Raw genomic sequence first — 18,246 nt, 5'->3', positions numbered from 1 at the left:
CCTATCTAGACTCACCACTTGTATCCCTCTCTTCCCCGCCTGTTCATGCGTCTATCCAGGTAAGTCTTAAACGTCACTAACGTATCTGCCTCGACCACCTCACTTGGCAGTGCATTCCAGGCCCAAAATATAATTAGTTGTCAGATAATATCAAATACAACTTATTTTTTGTTTGGCAGCTGTCAACTGTTTTTTTTTTGGGGGGGTTGGGGTGTGTGAGATAAAATATGATCTAAGTCAATATTTCAACAAGACAGGTACCTTAAGATGAGAATACGTTTTACCACATATGAACAGGTAACAGACTACAAGGGGTGACAGTTCCTACTTGATACAGACAAGAGGTTAAACAAAAGGACAACTCCTCTATTTATCACTGCTTATCACATGACAAATGGGACATCTGCTTGTCATTTTACCCCAAAATTTGAACTGTAGATTTGAGCCAAAGTCCCGTATATTGGTTCGTTGCTTCTCAAGCCATTGCTACGTCGCAGCGTTTCTATGTTTTCATTTCCATCAAGCACCCCCTCAACATTCTTTCATCAAAATGGTTGTGCAAGCAAGAGAAACAAAAAAGTCATCTATTAAGATAAAATAACATGTACAACCACAAGGGCTTCAATGACCTCAACATATTCAAATATTTCCAGCCCTTTAAAATTATACGAGAGAAAACGTTATTTGTGATAGAAGTCATACTTCCATTCATTAAGCACGGGTCTGAAACATATCGCTTTCCACCAATGTGTCCTACAGGTCACCAGCTTTCTGCATTCTTTCTGTACGTGTTGCAATGAGTGCCTTATGTTTGTGAATGTGTTCTGATTGGATACTTTGACGGCGCAAAGATTAATTGGCAATCTCGGTGGTGATGATATATTGTGGAGTGTTACGGTGAGGAACTATTGCGTGCAACCTTATCCAGTTTCAAATTTAAAAAGATGGTTTCTGACCTTCCGTTTCCTTCTCCGTAATCGGAGTAGCTCCTTGTGCTGTCTTGACACAAAATTCACGGCTGCATACTCCAGGAGGGCAGAGAACACAAATAGCAGACAGACCGCCATCCAGATATCAATGGCCTTAACATAGGACACCTGTAGTGAACAGAATGAAATGTCAGCTTCTTGCCAGCAGTTGAACAAGCCAGGGATGGAATACTCAGCTATCTTTCAACCACATGAGAGCAAACTTTACTTGTGATGAAAGCTTCATGTGGGTGTTGGTTCTAGTTTATGGAAAAGAAAAGCTACAATCACCCTCGTCATAGTACCAACATACCTGCCTCAGCATGCATTGCCTTGGCTAGCAGGCATCTGTGAGGGATCTTTAAATCCTACAATTGATGAATCCTGGTGCAGGGGGCATCACGGCACCTACAGTGACATGTACCCTCCTCACCGTGCTTTTAACATTTGTTTTAATTCATTTGTGGTACATGGACATTACTGGCTGGCCAGCATTTATTGCCTATCCCTTGTTACCTGAGGGCATTTTGGAGTCTACAACATTGCTGTGGTTCTGGAGTCACATGTGAGACATAGAACATAGAACATTACAGCACAGTACAGGCCCTTCAGCCCTCAATGTTGTGCCGATCTGTGAAAACCAATCTAAAGCCCATCTAACCTACACTTTTCCAATATCATCCATATGTTTATCCAATGACCATTTAAATGCCCTTAATGTTGGCTAGTCCACTACTGCAGCAAGCAAGGCTTTCCACACCCTTACTACTCTCTGAGTAAAGAACCTATCTCTGATATCTGTCCTATATCTATCACCCCTCAATTTAACGCTGTCTCCCCTTGTGCTCGCCATCACCATCTAAGGAGAAAGGCTCTCACTGACCACCCTATTTAATCCTCCGACCATTTTGTATGCCTCTATTAAGTCACTTCTTAAACTTCTTCTCTCTAATGAAAACAGCCGCAAATCCCTCAGCCTACCCTGATAAGACCTTCCCACCATACCAGGCAACATCCTGGTACATCTCCTCTGCACCCTTTCCAATGCTTCCACATCCTTCCTATAACGTGGTGACCAGAACTGTACGCAATACTCCAATTGCGGACGCACCAGAGTTTTGTACAGCTGCAACATGACCCCATAGCTCTGAAACTCAATCCCTCTACCAATAAAAGCTAACACACTGTACACCTTAACAACCCTATCGTCCTGGGTGCCAGACCAGGTAAGGACAGCAAATTTTCTTTGCTAAAACATCATTGAACCAGATGGGTTTTTCTGACAATCAACAATGGTTTTATGGTATCTGTAGGTTTTTAATTCCAAGCACTTTTTATTGAATTCAAATTCCACCACCTGTCGAGGTGGGATTTGAACCTGGGTCCCCAGAAGTTTCTGGATTAATAGTCCAGTGATAACACCATTCGACCATTGCCTCCCCATGTTACTCCTTCACACCTATTGCATATTCCTGTCTATAAATGATCATTAATGGGATCGGATTCTCTGGCTTTGCCCGCAGCCGGGATTCTCCGATCCACTGCTGTGAAAGGGGTTTTGGCTGAGCGCCAAATTCTCCGTTCTCGAGGGCAGCGACTGTGAGGCCATGAAGGGACGGAGAATCCATAACAAACGACACATGTGGCAAAAAACTTTGGAAATGCAAAGTATATAGTTTTCAGTCAATATTTTCTTTAAATTGGACTCATCCCATTTTGTCAGTAGCGCTTGCAATCTAAGCTTCTATATTTCAGTGCACTATCCAATTTGATTGTCATTTTGGAAAGGAAAATTACTCTCAAAACCATTTGCTGCAGCGTTGCAACTAGTTTATGGACTGCAACAGATCAGGATCTACTGCAAACCTTGCCATTTTGCACATCTCCTTATGCCTTTTAAAGATCTAATAACTATACTGAGCAACGTTGGTGTGTTGGCAATGCCACATGATTCCATCAAAACAGGAGTAGGTCGTTTACTGATCTGTTGTAACATTTAAGGAGATCATGTCCCTGTCAGCCTGAGTAACTCTGGCAAATAAAAATCTATCAATCCCAGATTTAAAATGAACAATTGATCTAGCTTTAATTGCTGTTTGTGGAAAAGTTCCAAATATCTCTCACTCTTTAACTGTAACATTGTTTCCCACCTTCTCTCCCAAGATTTCTGGCTCTAATTTTCACGCCTTGTCCCCTCTGTCCCAAGATGTTTCAATCAGCACTTTTAGTTTCTCTCAACGACCTCTCCGTTCCCTCGAAAATCTTGAAATCCTTAATCGAACCATCCCGTAATCTTCTAAATTCCTACATTACAATACGACTATACTTCAGGAGTAGTGAATTGGCAGTAAAGTGTTTTGAATCATAGAATCACATTACAGTCATAGAATCCTTGGAGTGCAGAAAGAGACCATCCGGCCCATTGGGTCTGCATCAACTCTCTGAAACAGCATCCCATCCAGGCTCTCCTCTCTGCCCCATTCCCCTAAACCCGTGCATTCACCATGGCTAATCCACCCAACCGTCACATCTTTGGACACAAAGAGGCAACTTGGCTTGGTCAATCCACCTAACTTCATCTTTGGACTGTTGGAGGAAACCAGAGCACCCACAGTGGCATTGTGGTTAGCGTTGCTGCCTCACAGTGCCAGGGACCCGGGTTTGATTCCTGGCTTGGGTCACTGTCTGTGCGGAACCTGCACATTCTCCCTGTACCTCTGTGGGTTTCCTCCAGGGGTTTCGGTTTCCTTCCACAGCCTGAAAGACGTGCTGATTAGGTGAAGTGGCCATGCTAAATGCTCCATCAGTGTACCCGAACAGGCACCAGGAGGATTTTCATAGTAACTTAATTGCAGTGTTAATGTAAGCTACTTGTGACAGTAATAAATAAACTTAGCACAAAAAAAAATTCTGAATTTTCTTTTCTGCTTTAATATCATGCTTATTTCAAAGGAAAAGGTGGGCAGTGTTTAACAGATGGTCCAGCTGTCATTGCAAGTGGTGACGTTAACCCTGATCTCAGCTCACTCAGGAGATGCAGCACGCCTTTGTTTCATCCTTTCGATCAATGTGCAGAGATGAGAAACTCAACAAGGGGATGATCATAGATAATGGACACACAAACATAGAAACATAGAAGATAGGAGCAGGAGCAGGCCATTTGGCCCTTTGAACCTGCTCTGTCATTCATCACGATCGTGGCTGACCATCCAACTCAATAGCCTAATCCTGCTTTCTCCCCATAACCTTTGATCCCATTCTCCCCAACTGTGATATCGAGCTGCCTCTTGAATACATTCATTGTTTTGGCATCAACTACTTCCTGTGGTAATGCAGAAATGTTCCCTCATCTCTATCCTAAATGGTCTACCCTGAATCCTCAGACTGTGACCCTGGGTTCTGAACTCTCCACCATTGAGAACATCCTCCCTGCATCTACCCTGTCTAGCCCTGTTAGAATTTTATAAGTCTCTTTGAGATCCTTTCTCATGTTCTCATCCCCTCTCACTCATCTGAACTCCAGTGAAAACAATCCTAATCTTGTCAACGTCTCCTCATACATCTGTCTCACCATCATCAGAATCAGCCTGGTAAATCTTCGCTACATTCCAAGCCACTTAATATGTATTCAGGGTTAACTAATTCCAAGCAAACAATACAACCTCCTACCTTAGGCAGTGAAGCTCGAGATCCAGAGCTTTGTGTAGTCATGGTCAGCACTGTTGTAATACCTAAAGCTACTCGAGCGGGAGCAGCATCCATGTTTATCCAAAATGACACCCAGGATAGAATCACAATGAGAAGACTTGGAATGTACATCTGAATTAAATAATAGCCCATTTGTCTCTCCAGATGGAATCTTACTTCGATACACGTGAAGCGCCCTGAAACAGATACAAAGGAACACAAGAAAAGAGGGGATAGCATGTTAGACCTATCTTATTGTGTTGCTGGGTTGGAATAATTTCAATGATTCTTGATGCTGTGAGTTATAAACACTCTTCACATTTATTTGAACATGTTTACAGATAATGGAGACCACTCTTACAAATTTCTGACCATTCGTACATGCTTTTCTTTCAATTTCCTACACTTCTGAGTATCCCCAATCTCACCTCAAATAAATATGATGTGGAGTTGCCAGCATTGGATTTGGGGGGCACAGTAAGTGGTCTCACAACACAAGGTTAAAGTCCAACAGGTTTATTTAGTACCATGAGCTTTTGGAGAGCTACTCTTTCATTGGGTGAGACTCAAATGCTAAAAGTTAGACCTGAGCATTCAAGAGAGAATTCTTGAAAAAGTTTGCTGGGCTGAGTGAGCTATAAATAGCATATCACATCACCTTGAAACCAACTGCTTAGAAGGGGTGTTTATTTGCTCCTCACCTTCTTTTACCAAAGGTCAGCTGCGAGATGGATATCATGCTTCACCACTGGGTGACGGCGCCTGTCACCCAGCCCCACTTCTTGTTTTTTAAAATGTATTTTTATTGGAGTTTTTCTATTTTTATAAATAATGCAACACACCTTCAAAACCGGTACAGTATGGCTGGATCAGCTCTCCATATATGAATATAGAAATAGACAGGAAGAAACCAATGCAAGTCACAGGACGGGAGGAAAGAGGATAAACAAAGGAAACAGGCCCTTCAGCCCTCCAAGCCTTCCAGGAGGATCTCTGCACTCCAATAATTTCCCCTAATTCCTTTAATCTCTCCTAAGAAAGGTACTTCAATGCTTGTGAATCTTCAGCTTCGCGGAGTCGAAGAAACTTTTCTTCTTGAGTGTCCATGTTTTCCACTGAGACATTCTGGGTTCGATTTTCCCAGCCCTGCTCGAGCAGCGCAGTGGGCCGTGAAATGTCAGCAGGGCGTCTGTAGCGGGATTGGTGACTGGCGTTCAGCCGATTGTAACTCTCCCAGGCCATTATTTTTAATATTTAATAATTATTTTTCTGCTCATTGGTCCAACTAGACCATTTGTTTGTATCCCTCCATTCCCAGTCTGCTCATGTGACTATCCAGGTAAGTCTTAAATGATCCAAAGCCATAGAAACATGGCAAATTGGTGCTCACTCTCACGTATAGTATATCAGAAGCAGTGTTACATAGCCTATGGAAAGCTCTGTACGAGTAAGTCGGAAATTACAGGACCTGTACATTTCAGATAGGGACCCCATACTTTCTGGAGTAGAAAGATGCTTCCATTCGTAGGGGAGACTAGGATCCAAGGGCACAACCTCAGATTAAAGGGGCAACTCTTTAGAACTGAGATGAAGAGGACTTTCTTCAGCCAGAGGGTGGTGAATCTGTGGAAATCATTGGCATAGAAGGCTGTGGAGGCCAGGTGTATTTAAGACAGCGATAGATAGGTTCTTGATTGGTAACGAGATCAAGGGTTACAAGGAAAAAGTGGTAGAATGGGGTTGAGAAACTTATCAGTCAAGATTGAATGGTAGAGCAGACTCAATGGGCCAAATGGCCAAATTCTGCTCCTATATCTTATTGCCTTATGGTCTTATGGAATGTATCTGATTTGGATTGGAACATACAGGTTAGGAATTCCACTGGGATACATTCCCAATAATAATTCTGTGCCAATTCTGAACTGAAGGAGATTTATGGATAATCCAGGAGGAAATGATATTCTTCTGCACTGCAACTGTTCGGATATTGTACAGCCTTTTCCCATTGGCATCAATTATCTTTATCTGGAAACACAAGATTCAAGTACAAAGGATCAAACTCTAAGGTCATTTCAAATATCTTCTCACACTCTTTAAATATGCCCAACCAGTAGGATTTAATTTTGACGTAGGACCAGACAATTCCTGTGGTGGGTGGGACACGGAGCGGGCAAAGTCTATTGACCTTAGGCAGGATCTTCCGGGCTTCGGGTGAGCGTGGCCAGAAAATCCCGCACCTTTTCTCATAACTGAACCAATTTCTTTCTTTACCTCTGGAAGTAAAGCGTAAGCACATTGGTTTTGCTTTTGGGTTTAGTGTTACACAATATGTTGTTTTTAACTCTCACAACCGTGTCAATAACTTCAGGAATTTTGCTCTGAAATCTCCGAGTTGACCGTTAACATTCTTTATTTCTGCTGATTAGGTTCAATTCCGTACATGCCTCACTACTTAAAAATGAACGATACTGATCTTGAATTATGTACAGTACTTCAGTAATTACATTCTCCCTGAGATGTTAGCTCTTCCAGAACAACCAGCTCTGTTCCTGCTGGTCCATGGAGCTTTTAACAGGATGGCTGGGGAACTCCCTTGTTTAACAATGAGTCAGTGTCCAAAACTGCTGCTCCTTTGGCAAATTTAAAGCATGTTCCATGATCTTCCAGGAGGATCTCTGCACTCCAATAATTCCCCCTAATTCCTTTAATCTCTCCTAAGAAAGGTACTTCAATGCTTGTGAATCTTTAACTTAGTGGACTCGAAGAAACTTTTCTTTCTGAGTGTCCATGTTTTCCACTGAGACATTCTGGGGTCGATTTTCCCAGCCCTGCTCGGGCAGCGCAGTGGGCCGTGAAATGTCAGCAGGGGGTCTGTAGCGGGATTGGTGACTGGCGTTCAGCCGATTGTAACTCTCCCAGACCATTATTTTTAACGTAATCAGCCTCATGCCAGACATCAGTGTGAGGTTGATTACCATGTGGAAATTGACATTTCCATGTCATTAACAACTCTGGGATGTGTGTTGTCTGGGTTTGCTAATGTTTTCACCTCTTCCCCCCACAATCCCCTCCCACCCCACTGAGAGAGGTTCCCACCAGTGGGGGTTATAGCTGGTCCCCACCACTGGGGACAGTGGGAGGATGACCTCATTGTTGAGGACATGAGCCATTGAGGCACTCTGCAGGCAGACAGGAGCAGGGAGGGATTCCCCTAGGGCAGTGCCAGCTTGGCACCCTGGCAGTGCCAGCCTGGCACACTGGTACTGCCAGCCTGACACTGCCCACTGGGCTCTAGGGCAGTGCCAAGGGGGTGGGGCCTGAGGGGGCAGGGCCTACTGGGGCAGGCCAATCAGTGGTGGGGGGAACCGCTGTGCACTCGGCATTAGGGATCAGTCAGAGAAGGAGAGAAGGGGCGATTGGGGCTGACTAGGGGGAAGGGGCAGCTCGGGGCAGCCTTGAGGGTGGGGTCAGGGCTGGCCGGGGACATAACGGGGAGGGGGTAGGGTGTCCAGGTCTGGCCATCGGAGGGTGAGGAAAGCCAGAGATCGAGGGGTGGGATGGGAGGTACGGGGAAGCAATTGGAAGGCTGGCAGTGGAAGGGCCAGTGTGCATATGCTGATCTCCCCGTGACAGATTGGCACATGTGCAGTGGTCCATTCAATGCATTGATCCTGGGCAGGATTAACCCCTAACCCCCTGAGCAGCATGTATCCCCTGCTGGCATTCTGTGCTGCACAGTGTGCAGGAAGTTCATCCAACTGTGGATGGGATTGTGGGAAAATGGTCCCACTGTGTAAAAATGCCCCATCTTTTTACACCAATGGCATTCAGCAATTTTGGTGGGACAAATCCTCACCTGCATCAGCAACAGCTGGTGTGGGCTTCCACCATCTGTTGCTTTTACTGCTTCATGTGTCTTTGTCTCTTTACTTTTCCTCCCATATGTCTGATGAATTCAACTGTATCTGTTATTGGAAGATTCGGGCTATTTCTTTCTCTCTTTTCTCACGACTGAATGGTTCTGCCTCCCGATTTCAGCTTAACTGAACTGAATTTGCTAAGGTCAGATCTCCTCAAGACTGCAAATGACCCGATAATGCATTATCCATTACTCCAACAATTATTCTGTTGTGAATTAACTCCTCTTTTAGATTACCACACTCACGGTCTTCTGCTAAATCAGTACAAATCATTAGTAAATGCATCAACCCTTCTGTCCCTGGGTAGTTTATTGAACATTGCGCTTTCCACGATGAAAAATGAAATAGGTTTTGAATGCATCAAGAACTTCAGCATGACTTTATTTGATTTTGATTTGATTTGATTTATTATTGTAACATACATTAATATATAGTGAAAAGTATTGTTTCTTGCACGCTATACAGATAAAGTATATCGTTCCCCTCGTGTCTGTGTGAGTTTTCTCCGGTTTCCCCTCACAGTCCAAAGATGTGTGGGTTAGGGTGTATTGGTCACGTGAAATTTCCCCTTGGTGTCTCGGGATGCGTAGGTTAAAGGGGGTTAGTGGGGTAAATATGTAGGGTTGTAGGGATAGGGCCTAGGTGGAAAGGGGGCACAAGTTTAAGATAAGGGGGGAAAGGTTCAGTGGAGATGAGCGGGAGTTTTTTACACAGAGGGTGGTGGAGACCTGGGATGCACTGCCAACTGAGGTGGTTGAGGCAATTACATTAGTCACATTTAAGACTTATTTTGATTTGTTTATGAACAAACGGGGAATAGCGATTGGTCTAGATAGGCAAACGTGGTCAGCGCAGGCTTGGAGGGCTGAAGGGCCTGTTCCTGTGCTGTATTGTTCTTTGTTCTTCTGTTTTAATATGAAATAGGTCCATTCAAAAGCCTAATGGCAGCAGGGAAGAAGCTGTTCTTGATGTGGTTAGTAGGTGACCTCAGACCTTTGTATCTTTTTCCCCATGGAAGAAAGTGGAAGGGAGTATGTCTGGGATGCATGGGGTCCTTAATCATGCTGGCTTCTTTTCTGAGGTAGTGGAAAGTGTAGACAGAGTCAATGGATGGGAGGCTGGTTTGCCTGATGGATTGGGCTTCATTCACATCTCTTTGTAGTTTCTTGTGGTTTTGGGCATCAACCTCCCCCATCGATCACCGGGGTAACTAAAATGTCATCTGCACAGTCACCCAATGCAGTATGAATTCGAGTAAAACTCCTGTACCACTTTGACCAAGCTTCAGCATGGCTTAGGCCAGCAGCTCTCTCAAAACTCTCCTGGGAAGGTGAAGAGTTTTCCAGTACCATTTCATACCACCATATAATATTGTGTTGCTGTGGAGTAGCTTCAGTGATTCCCAAAGTCTGCAATCTACACAAACCCTAGCATTTACTTTTACCACATTTATAGATTATGGAGAACATTTTTGCAAACTTCTGACCATATTTGCTGTCCTTTTACTTTCACTTTAGACTGCCCCAAGGAATCCAAAATAAAGTGGCACATTGGAATCAGAAGGATGATGGTAGGGGCATGTTTCTGTGACTTGAAGTTTGCTTTCTGTGGGGTTCTGCAGGGCTCACTGCTGGGACCCACATTATTTGTGATGTGTGTTAATAATTTGGACGTAATTTGAGCTGACCACGTTAATCTATCTAGGCCAATTGCTATTCCCCGTTTGTTTATATACCTATCAAAATAAGTCTTAAATGGGGGTTTGCTTAAGAAGTTTGTGGATGACATGAAAATTGGTGGGGCAGCAAAAAGTGAGAAGGATAGTCATTGATTGCAGGAGGATATCAATGGACTGGTCAGGTGGGCAGAGCAGTGCCAAATGGAATTCAGCCTGGAAGAGTAAGAGGTAAGGTACTTGGGAAAGGCCAACAAGGCAAAGGATTACACTATGAATGATAGGATGCTAGAAAGGGCTGAAGATCAGAGGGATCTTAGAGTGTTTGTCCACAGATCTGTGAAAGCGAAGGGTACGTTAGTAGGGCAGTGAAACAGGGATTTGGGACACTTGCTTTTATCAATAGAGGCAAAGATTACAAAAGCAGGGAAGTCATATTGGAGTTGTATAGAACTTTGGTGAGGCCACGGCTGGAGTACTGTGTGCAGTTCTGGTCACCACATTATCAGAAGGATGTAATTGCACTGGAGGCGGTGCAGAGGAGATTCACCAGGATGCTGCCTGGGATGGAACATTTAAGTTGTGAAGAGAGATTGGGTAGGCTTAGGGTGTCTTCATCGCAGCAGAGAAGACTGAGGGGCGACCTGATCGAGGTGTACAAGATTATGATGGGCATGGACAGAGGGGATCAGGAGCAGCTGTTCCTTTTAGTTGAAGGGGACATAGGTTCAACAGGAGGGGCAGGAGGTTTAGGGGGTAGTGAGGAAAAACTGTGGTGATGGTCTGGAATGTGCTGCCGGGGAGGGTGCTGCCTGGGAGGGAGGCAGGATGCCTCACATCCTTTAGAAAGTTTCAGGATGAGCATTGGCTCATCATAACATTCAGGGTGCTAGGCTAAATGCTGGCAGATGGGATTAGGTGGGAGTTCAGGTGTTTCTAACATGTCCGTGCAGACTTGATGGGCTGAAGGGCCTCTTCTACACCATATGATTCTATAATGCCATGACTCTTTGAATATCCCCAGTGGCAGGACAGGTAGATATGGTGGTTAAGAAGACATATGGAATATTTGCCTTTATCAATCAAGACACAGAATAGGAAGAGCAGAAAGGTCATGTTGGAGCTGAAAATTGCTGATTAGGCCACAACTGGAAAACTGGGTACATTCTGGTCATCACATTATAGGAAAGATGTGATTGCACTGGAGAGGGTGCAGAGGAGATTTGCCAGGGCTGGAGGGTCCGAATTATGAAGAAAGGTTGGATAGGCTGGGGCTCTTTTCCCTGGAGCAGTGAAAGTTGAGTGGGACCTGATAGAGGTGTGTAAGATTATAAGGGACATAGATAGTGTGGATAGGAATGCATGAGCAGATGGATCAATAACCAAGGGGCATAGATTTAAGGTAAGAGATAAAAGACTAAGAGGAGAGTTGTAGAGAATCCTTTTCACCCAGAGAGTGGAGTCCAGAGACTCTGGAACTCACTGCTTGAAAGGGGTGGTTGAGTCAGAAACTCTTGTAACATTTAAGAAGTATTTATATCTTCACTCACACTGCTATAACCACCAGGGCTATGGACCAAGTGCTGGAAAATCTGATTAGTGTAGCCAACTGTTTGTGACAGGTGTGGACATGATAGACCGAATGGCTTCCTTCTATGCTGTAAATGTCTCTGAATCCATGAATCTAGAAGCAGAAGTAGGCCATTCAGCCCCTCAAGCCCTGCTCCACTATTTGATAAGATCATGGACGATTTTGTCGAATTGAGTTCCACATTCCCATCTACTCCCAATAATCTTTGATTCCCTCGCACAACAAAAATCTGGCTACCTCCACCTTAAAAAATATTCAACCACCCTACTTCCCCCTGCTTCTGAGGCAGAGTGGCCCAAACCCTCTGAGAGAAAAAAAGAACTCCTCATCTTTGTCCTAAAAGAGTGACTCTGCATTTTAATAAAATGGCCCCTAATGCTGGACTCACCCGCAAGAGGAAGTATCAATACAACAACCCCCTTGTCGAGGCCATTCAGGCTCTGATATACCTCAGTCAAGCCACCCCTCACTCATAGAAACCCTACAGGGCAGAAAGAGGCCATTTGGCCCATCGAGTCTGCACCGACCACAAAGCCACCCAGGCTCTACCCCCATGCATTTTATCCACTAATCTCTCTAACCTATGCATCTCAGGACACTAAGGGACAATTTTAGCATGGTCAATCGACCTAACCCACACATCTTTGGATTGTGGGAGGAAACTCACGCAGGCACGAGGAGAATGTGCAAACTCCACGCAGGCAGCAACCCAAGCTGGGAATTGAACCTGGGTCCCTGGAGCTGCGAAGCAGCAGCTCTAACCATTGTGCTACTGTGCCACCCACTCTTCTAAACTCCAGTGCAAACAAGCCCGACTTGTTGAATCTTTTCTCATAAGACAACCCGTTCTTTTCAGGTATCAATTCTGTCAATTTCCCCTGCACTGCCAATCCTTGAGCCTCCAGAACACTTCTGAATAGAGAGACAAAGACAGAAACCGATTTCTTCTAGCAGAGTCTCAAACAGTAGCCTCTAGAGAGAATGAGAGAGAGAAAGAGAGAGAGGCGGACACCTCTTGCTTCTTTCAGAATCCAGCAGCAACTGCCTGCTTTTCTCTGTAAGCTGTTAGCTCATCTCCTTAAGCACATGACTATCTCTGTCAATCAACCTAATCAAAATTCTGCTCTAAAGCCCCCGGGAGAAAACCAAACAAACAAAAATGCATTAACTCAGATTGGCACAAATGTATCCCAGCTAAAATCAATCATTTGCCTACATTGTCTGCATGTGAGCTGCCTGGTGCAGACAAAATGGCATCATGTAAAACAAAGCTGAATTTTAAACATACCCCTTACAAGAAACATGATTTAAACCTGATTTAAATACATTTCTTAAAAGAATAGTCTCATCACACTGGAGATCTGAAATAAAAATAGAAGAAAAACTAGAAAAAACAATTGATGTGGCGATGTGTGCGGAGAGAGAAACTGAGTTAATATTTTGAGTTCAATGTGACCCTTCGACCCAGGACTCTCCAAGGGTGTCCAGGTGTTCTGAGTCCACTCTACCTATGATCTCATCAACTCCAGCCTCTGGGATTGCTGAGGCTGGACCTGTCCGAGAGCAGGAGGCCCAAAGAAAGGCAGGGACCCCCAGGCTGAGGCCCTCCAGTGGACACCTGACAAAGTCATCAGACTGAGGGCTGTCACGGTGGGACAGTGGTTAGCACTGCTACCTCACAGTGCCAGGGACCCAGGTTCAATTCCTGGTCACTGTCTGTGTGGAGTTTGTACACTCTCCCAGTGCCTGCGTGGGTTCCCTCCGCGTGCTCCGGTTTCCTCCCACAGTCCAAAGATGTGCAGGTTAGATGGATTGGCTAGGCTAAATTGTTCCTTAGTGTCAAGGGGACTAGCTAGGGTAAATGTGTGGGGTTATGGGGATAGGGCCTGGGTGGGATTGTGGTCAGTGCAGACTCAATGGGCTGAATGGCCTCCTTCTGTACTGTAGGATTCTATGATTTTTAGGAAGAGGAATAATAGTCATCAGGCTGACTTGGATGTCAGGTGCAGAGGTAGATTAAGAAGGACAAACAGGTATTATAGTTATTGCACCTTTGTAAAAATATTAATCATTACACTTCTCAAAGGTCTCCTGGGCTTTTCCTGCTGCTATCTGTGTTACTGGCCATGCACAAACCCCCACAAGGTTAAGTCTACTTCTCCTGAATCATGACTGTGTATGGAGATGTCGCACTTTGCCAAAGCCCTTCAGAGCTATTGCATGAAGTCTCCCATTCCTCTTCTGTATACACAGATGCTGCCGTCTCTGCCACCAGCAATGATACCCACTTGAAATTCTTGCGGGGGGATTTATGCTCATTGCCGGTTTTGTGGACTGAACATTTAATTATTTAAGTCTGGTGCATCTAAGCCTGTGAAAATGTTCAATTTAAACCACACGAGGTTGCAGAAAAATGTTCAAGCTTCTTTTAAATCTGTAGCAGGACAAGCTTTTATTTTTGGCCGCAAACACTAATTTCCTCCAAGCCTGTCTCCAAATCATTGATGGGCACAGTAAACAAAACTGACCCTACACCTCAATGGTGTAGAACATCAGCTTTATAAAACATGCTGCTAATAATAAGAACATAAGAGCTAGGAGCAGGAGTAGGCCATCTGGCCTCTCGAGTCTGCTCCGCCATCCCATAAGATCATGGCTGATCTTTTCATGGACTCAGCTTCATCTGTGGAGAGACAAACAGAGTTATCAGCCAGAATTTCCCCCTCGTGCCAGCAGTGGGTTTGTGGGGTAGGTGGGAAGGCTGGGGGTGGTGGAGGGTATGGGGAAGGAAAAGAACTGGGCCTCAACCTTCCGGTCTCGCCCACCATGGGATGGGATGGTAATTTTTTTTTATTCATTCGTGGGACACGGGCGTCACTGTCTGGCCAGCATTTACTGCCCATCCCTCGTTGCCCTTGAACTGAATGCCCAGCTCAGCCATTTCAGAGGGCAGTTGAGAGTCTTCTCTTTGGCATCTATAGGGACTTTTCCCTTGTTAGGGTTAGGGTTAGATTACCAGGGTTCATCGTCAGTTGTCCAGTTGTGCTGATCTTCAACTCCGCCCACATGATGACCTGCCTCGCACACTGAGGGCGTAGACATTCTATTCTACCTTCACAGGAGGATGATGTGCATCACATTACAAACTCTCTCATACACCATCCGCCTTCCAACAGCAACCCCTGCTGGTGTGGCGGAGGATTTGCTACTGGGGGAACATGCTGCTGAATTGAATTCATCAGTGATGTACTAATCTGCTTCCCGATGAATCTTCAGTGGGAATGATGGTCTGCCATTATCCCGCCATGACAGCTGGGACTGCAAGGTCCTGCCGACATTTCTCAGGAAATCGAGGGTGGAATTTTCCAGTCCTGCTCGCCCACGCTGGGACTGGAAATCCCTTTGAGTAAATGGTCCTTCAGCTTGTCTGTGAGATGATGGCCTGGGGATATTAGTGTTAGATGATGAATTCAGAAACTCAGCTAATGGTCTTGGGGACCCAGGTTCGAATCCCGCCACGGCAGATGGTGGAATTTGAATTCAATAAAGAAAAATATCTGGAATTAAGAATCTATGCATGGTGACACAATGGTTAGTAATGCTGCCTCACAGCACCAAGGGCCCAGGCTCAATTCTGGCCTAGGGTCACCGTCTGTGTGGAGTTTGCACGTTCTCCTCGTGTCTGCGTGGGTTTCCTCCGGGTGCTCTGGTTTCCACAGTCCAAGGATGTGTGGTTTGGTTGATTGACCGTGCTAAATTGAGCTGAGTGTCAGGGTGATTAGCAGGATAAATATGTATTGTCACGGGAATAGGGCCTGGGCGAGATTGTGGTTGGTATCGACTAGATGGACTGAATCGCCTTCTTTGTATTGTAGGGATTCTATAAGTCTATGATACTGATGACCATGAAATCATTGTCGATTGTCAGGGCAATTCATCTGGTTCACTAATTTCCTTTAGGAAAGGAAATCTGTCTGCTCCTTACCTGGTCTGGCCTGCATGTGACTCCAGAGTCACAGCAATGTGGTTGACTCTCAACTGCCCTCTGAAATGGCTGAGCTGGGCATTCAGTTCAAGGGCAACGAGGGATGGGCAGTAAATGCTGGCCAGACAGTGACGCCCGTGCCCCACGAATGAATAAAAAAAATTACCATCCCATCCCATGGTGGGTGAGACGGGAAGGTTGAGGCCCAGCTGTTTTCCTTCCCCGTACCCTCCACCATCCCACACCTCCCACCCACCCCCTCCGCCACCCACCCCCCTAGCCCTCCCACCACCTACCCCACGAACCCACTGCTGGCATGAGGGGGAAATTCTGGCTGATAACTCTGTTTGTCTCTCCACAGATGCTGCCAGACCTCCAGCAGTTTTGGTTTTTGTTACTCTGCCAATGCACCCTGGCACGGGATGGCACTGATGAGTAACTTGGAAGACGGCACGAGCTGACGTCACAGTGGGAGGGGAAGTTGAGAAAATTGGAAGCGAAGAAAATGCATCTGTTTATTGGTAGTGGCTTTAATTATCCAAAAGGAAGTCATAAAATTAGCACACACCACTCAGCGGGGAAATATGTACCTTTGCATGAATTGCGCCAGCGTTGCAGATGGAGGTAGTGAATGTTTGAACAGTCCACAAAGAATAGTGGCATTCTACTGAGGCTTTCCATATTTGTGGTCGGGAGAAGGTGTCAACTTTATTCGTTAAGAGCTACATACGTGATTGAAAAGGTCCCAGTATACACAGATGCTGCCGTCTCTGCCACCAGCAACGATACCCACTTGAAATTCTTGTGGAGGGATTTATGCGCATTGCCGGTTTTGTGGACTGAACATTTAATTATTTAAGTCTGGTGCATCTAAGCCTGTGAAAATGTTCAATTTAAACCACACGAGGTTGCAGAAAAATGTTCAAGCTTCTTTTAAATCTGTAGCAGGACAAGCTTTTATTTTTGGCCGCAAACACTAATTTCCTCCAAGCCTGTCTCCTAATCATTGATGGGCACAGTAAACAAAACTGACCCTACACCTCAATGGTGTAGAACATCAGCTTTATAAAACATGCTGCTAATAATAAGAACATAAGAGCTAGGAGCAGGAGTAGGCCATCTGGCCTCTCGAGTCTGCTCCGCCATCCCATAAGATCATAGCTGATCTTCTCATGGACTCAGCTTCATCTGTGGAGAGACAAACAGAGTTATCAGCCAGAATTTCCCCCTCGTGCCAGCAGTGGGTTCGTGGGGTAGGTGGGAAGGCTGGGGGTGGTGGAGGGTATGGGGAAGGAAAAGAACTGGGCCTCAACCTTCCGGTCTCGCCCACCGTGGGATGGGATGGTAATTTTTTTTTATTCATTCGTGGGACACGGGCGTCACTGTCTGGCCAGCATTTACTGCCCATCCCTCGTTGCCCTTGAACTGAATGCCCAGCTCAGCCATTTCAGAGGGCAGTTGAGAGTCTTTTCTTTGGCATCTATAGGGACTTTTCCCTTGTTAGGGTTAGGGTTAGATTACCAGGGTTCATCTTCAGTTGTCCAGTTGTGCTGATCTTCAACTCCGCCCACATGATGACCTGCCTCGCACACTGAGGGCGTAGACATTCTATTCTACCTTCACAGGAGGATGATGTGCATCACATTACAAACTCTCTCATACACCATCCGCCTTCCAACAGCAACCTCTGCTGGTGTGGCGGAGGATTTGCTACTGGGGGAACATGCTGCTGAATTGAATTCATCAGTGATGTACTAATCTGCTTCCCGATGAATCTTCAGTGGGAATGATGGTCTGCCATTATCCCGCCATGACAGCTGGGACTGCAAGGTCCTGCCGACATTTCTCAGGAAATCGAGGGTGGAATTTTCCAGTCCTGCTCGCCCACGCTGGGACTGGAAATCCCTTTGAGTAAATGGTCCTTCAGCTTGTCTGTGAGATGATGGCCTGGGGATATTAGTGTTAGGTGATGAATTCAGAAACTCAGCTAATGGTCTTGGGGACCCAGGTTCGAATCCCGCCACGGCAGATGGTGGAATTTGAATTCAATAAAGAAAAATATCTGGAATTAAGAATCTATGCATGGTGACACAATGGTTAGTAATGCTGCCTCACAGCACCAAGGGCTGTGAGGCAGCATTACTATCAAAGCATTACTAACAAGCTTTTATTTTTGGCAGCAAACACTAATTTCCTCCAAGCCTGTCTCCTAATCATTGATGGGCACAGTAAACAAAACTGACCCTACGCCTCAATGGTGTAGAACATCAGCTTTATAAAACATGCTGCTAATAATAAGGACATAAGAGCTAGGAGCAGGAGTAGGCCATCTGGCCTCTCGAGTCTGCTCCGCCATCCCATAAGATCATGGCTGATCTTTTTGTGGACTCAGCTTCATTTACCCGCCCACTCCCCATAGC

The 18,246-nt window shown here is 45.4% G+C and overlaps 1 protein-coding gene across 2 annotated transcripts in view; it reads right to left on the bottom strand.

Annotated features, from left to right (window-relative positions):
• The window catches only part of glra3 (glycine receptor, alpha 3), a 224,254-nt gene that overhangs the window by 19,951 nt on the left and 186,057 nt on the right, over nt 1–18,246 (bottom strand). Inside the window, exons 7-9 of one of the 2 annotated variants that reach the window (XM_080189748.1) lie at nt 4,638–4,852; nt 957–1,097; nt 420–539 (exon numbers count right to left, since the gene is read on the bottom strand). In XM_080189748.1, coding sequence (XP_080045874.1) covers nt 420–539; nt 957–1,097; nt 4,638–4,852 — 476 coding nt within the window. The remainder of the gene's footprint in view (nt 1–419; nt 540–956; nt 1,098–4,637; nt 4,853–18,246) is intronic. The other variant, XM_080189749.1, reaches the window with a different exon arrangement.

Source organism: Carcharhinus amblyrhynchos, chromosome 5 (assembly GCF_965287045.1).
Source record: "Carcharhinus amblyrhynchos chromosome 5, sCarAmb.v2.hapA, whole genome shotgun sequence".
NCBI lineage: Eukaryota > Metazoa > Chordata > Chondrichthyes > Carcharhiniformes > Carcharhinidae > Carcharhinus > Carcharhinus amblyrhynchos.
Note: the sequence above shows the minus strand (reverse complement) of the source record. Positions and strands in the feature narration are given on the sequence as shown.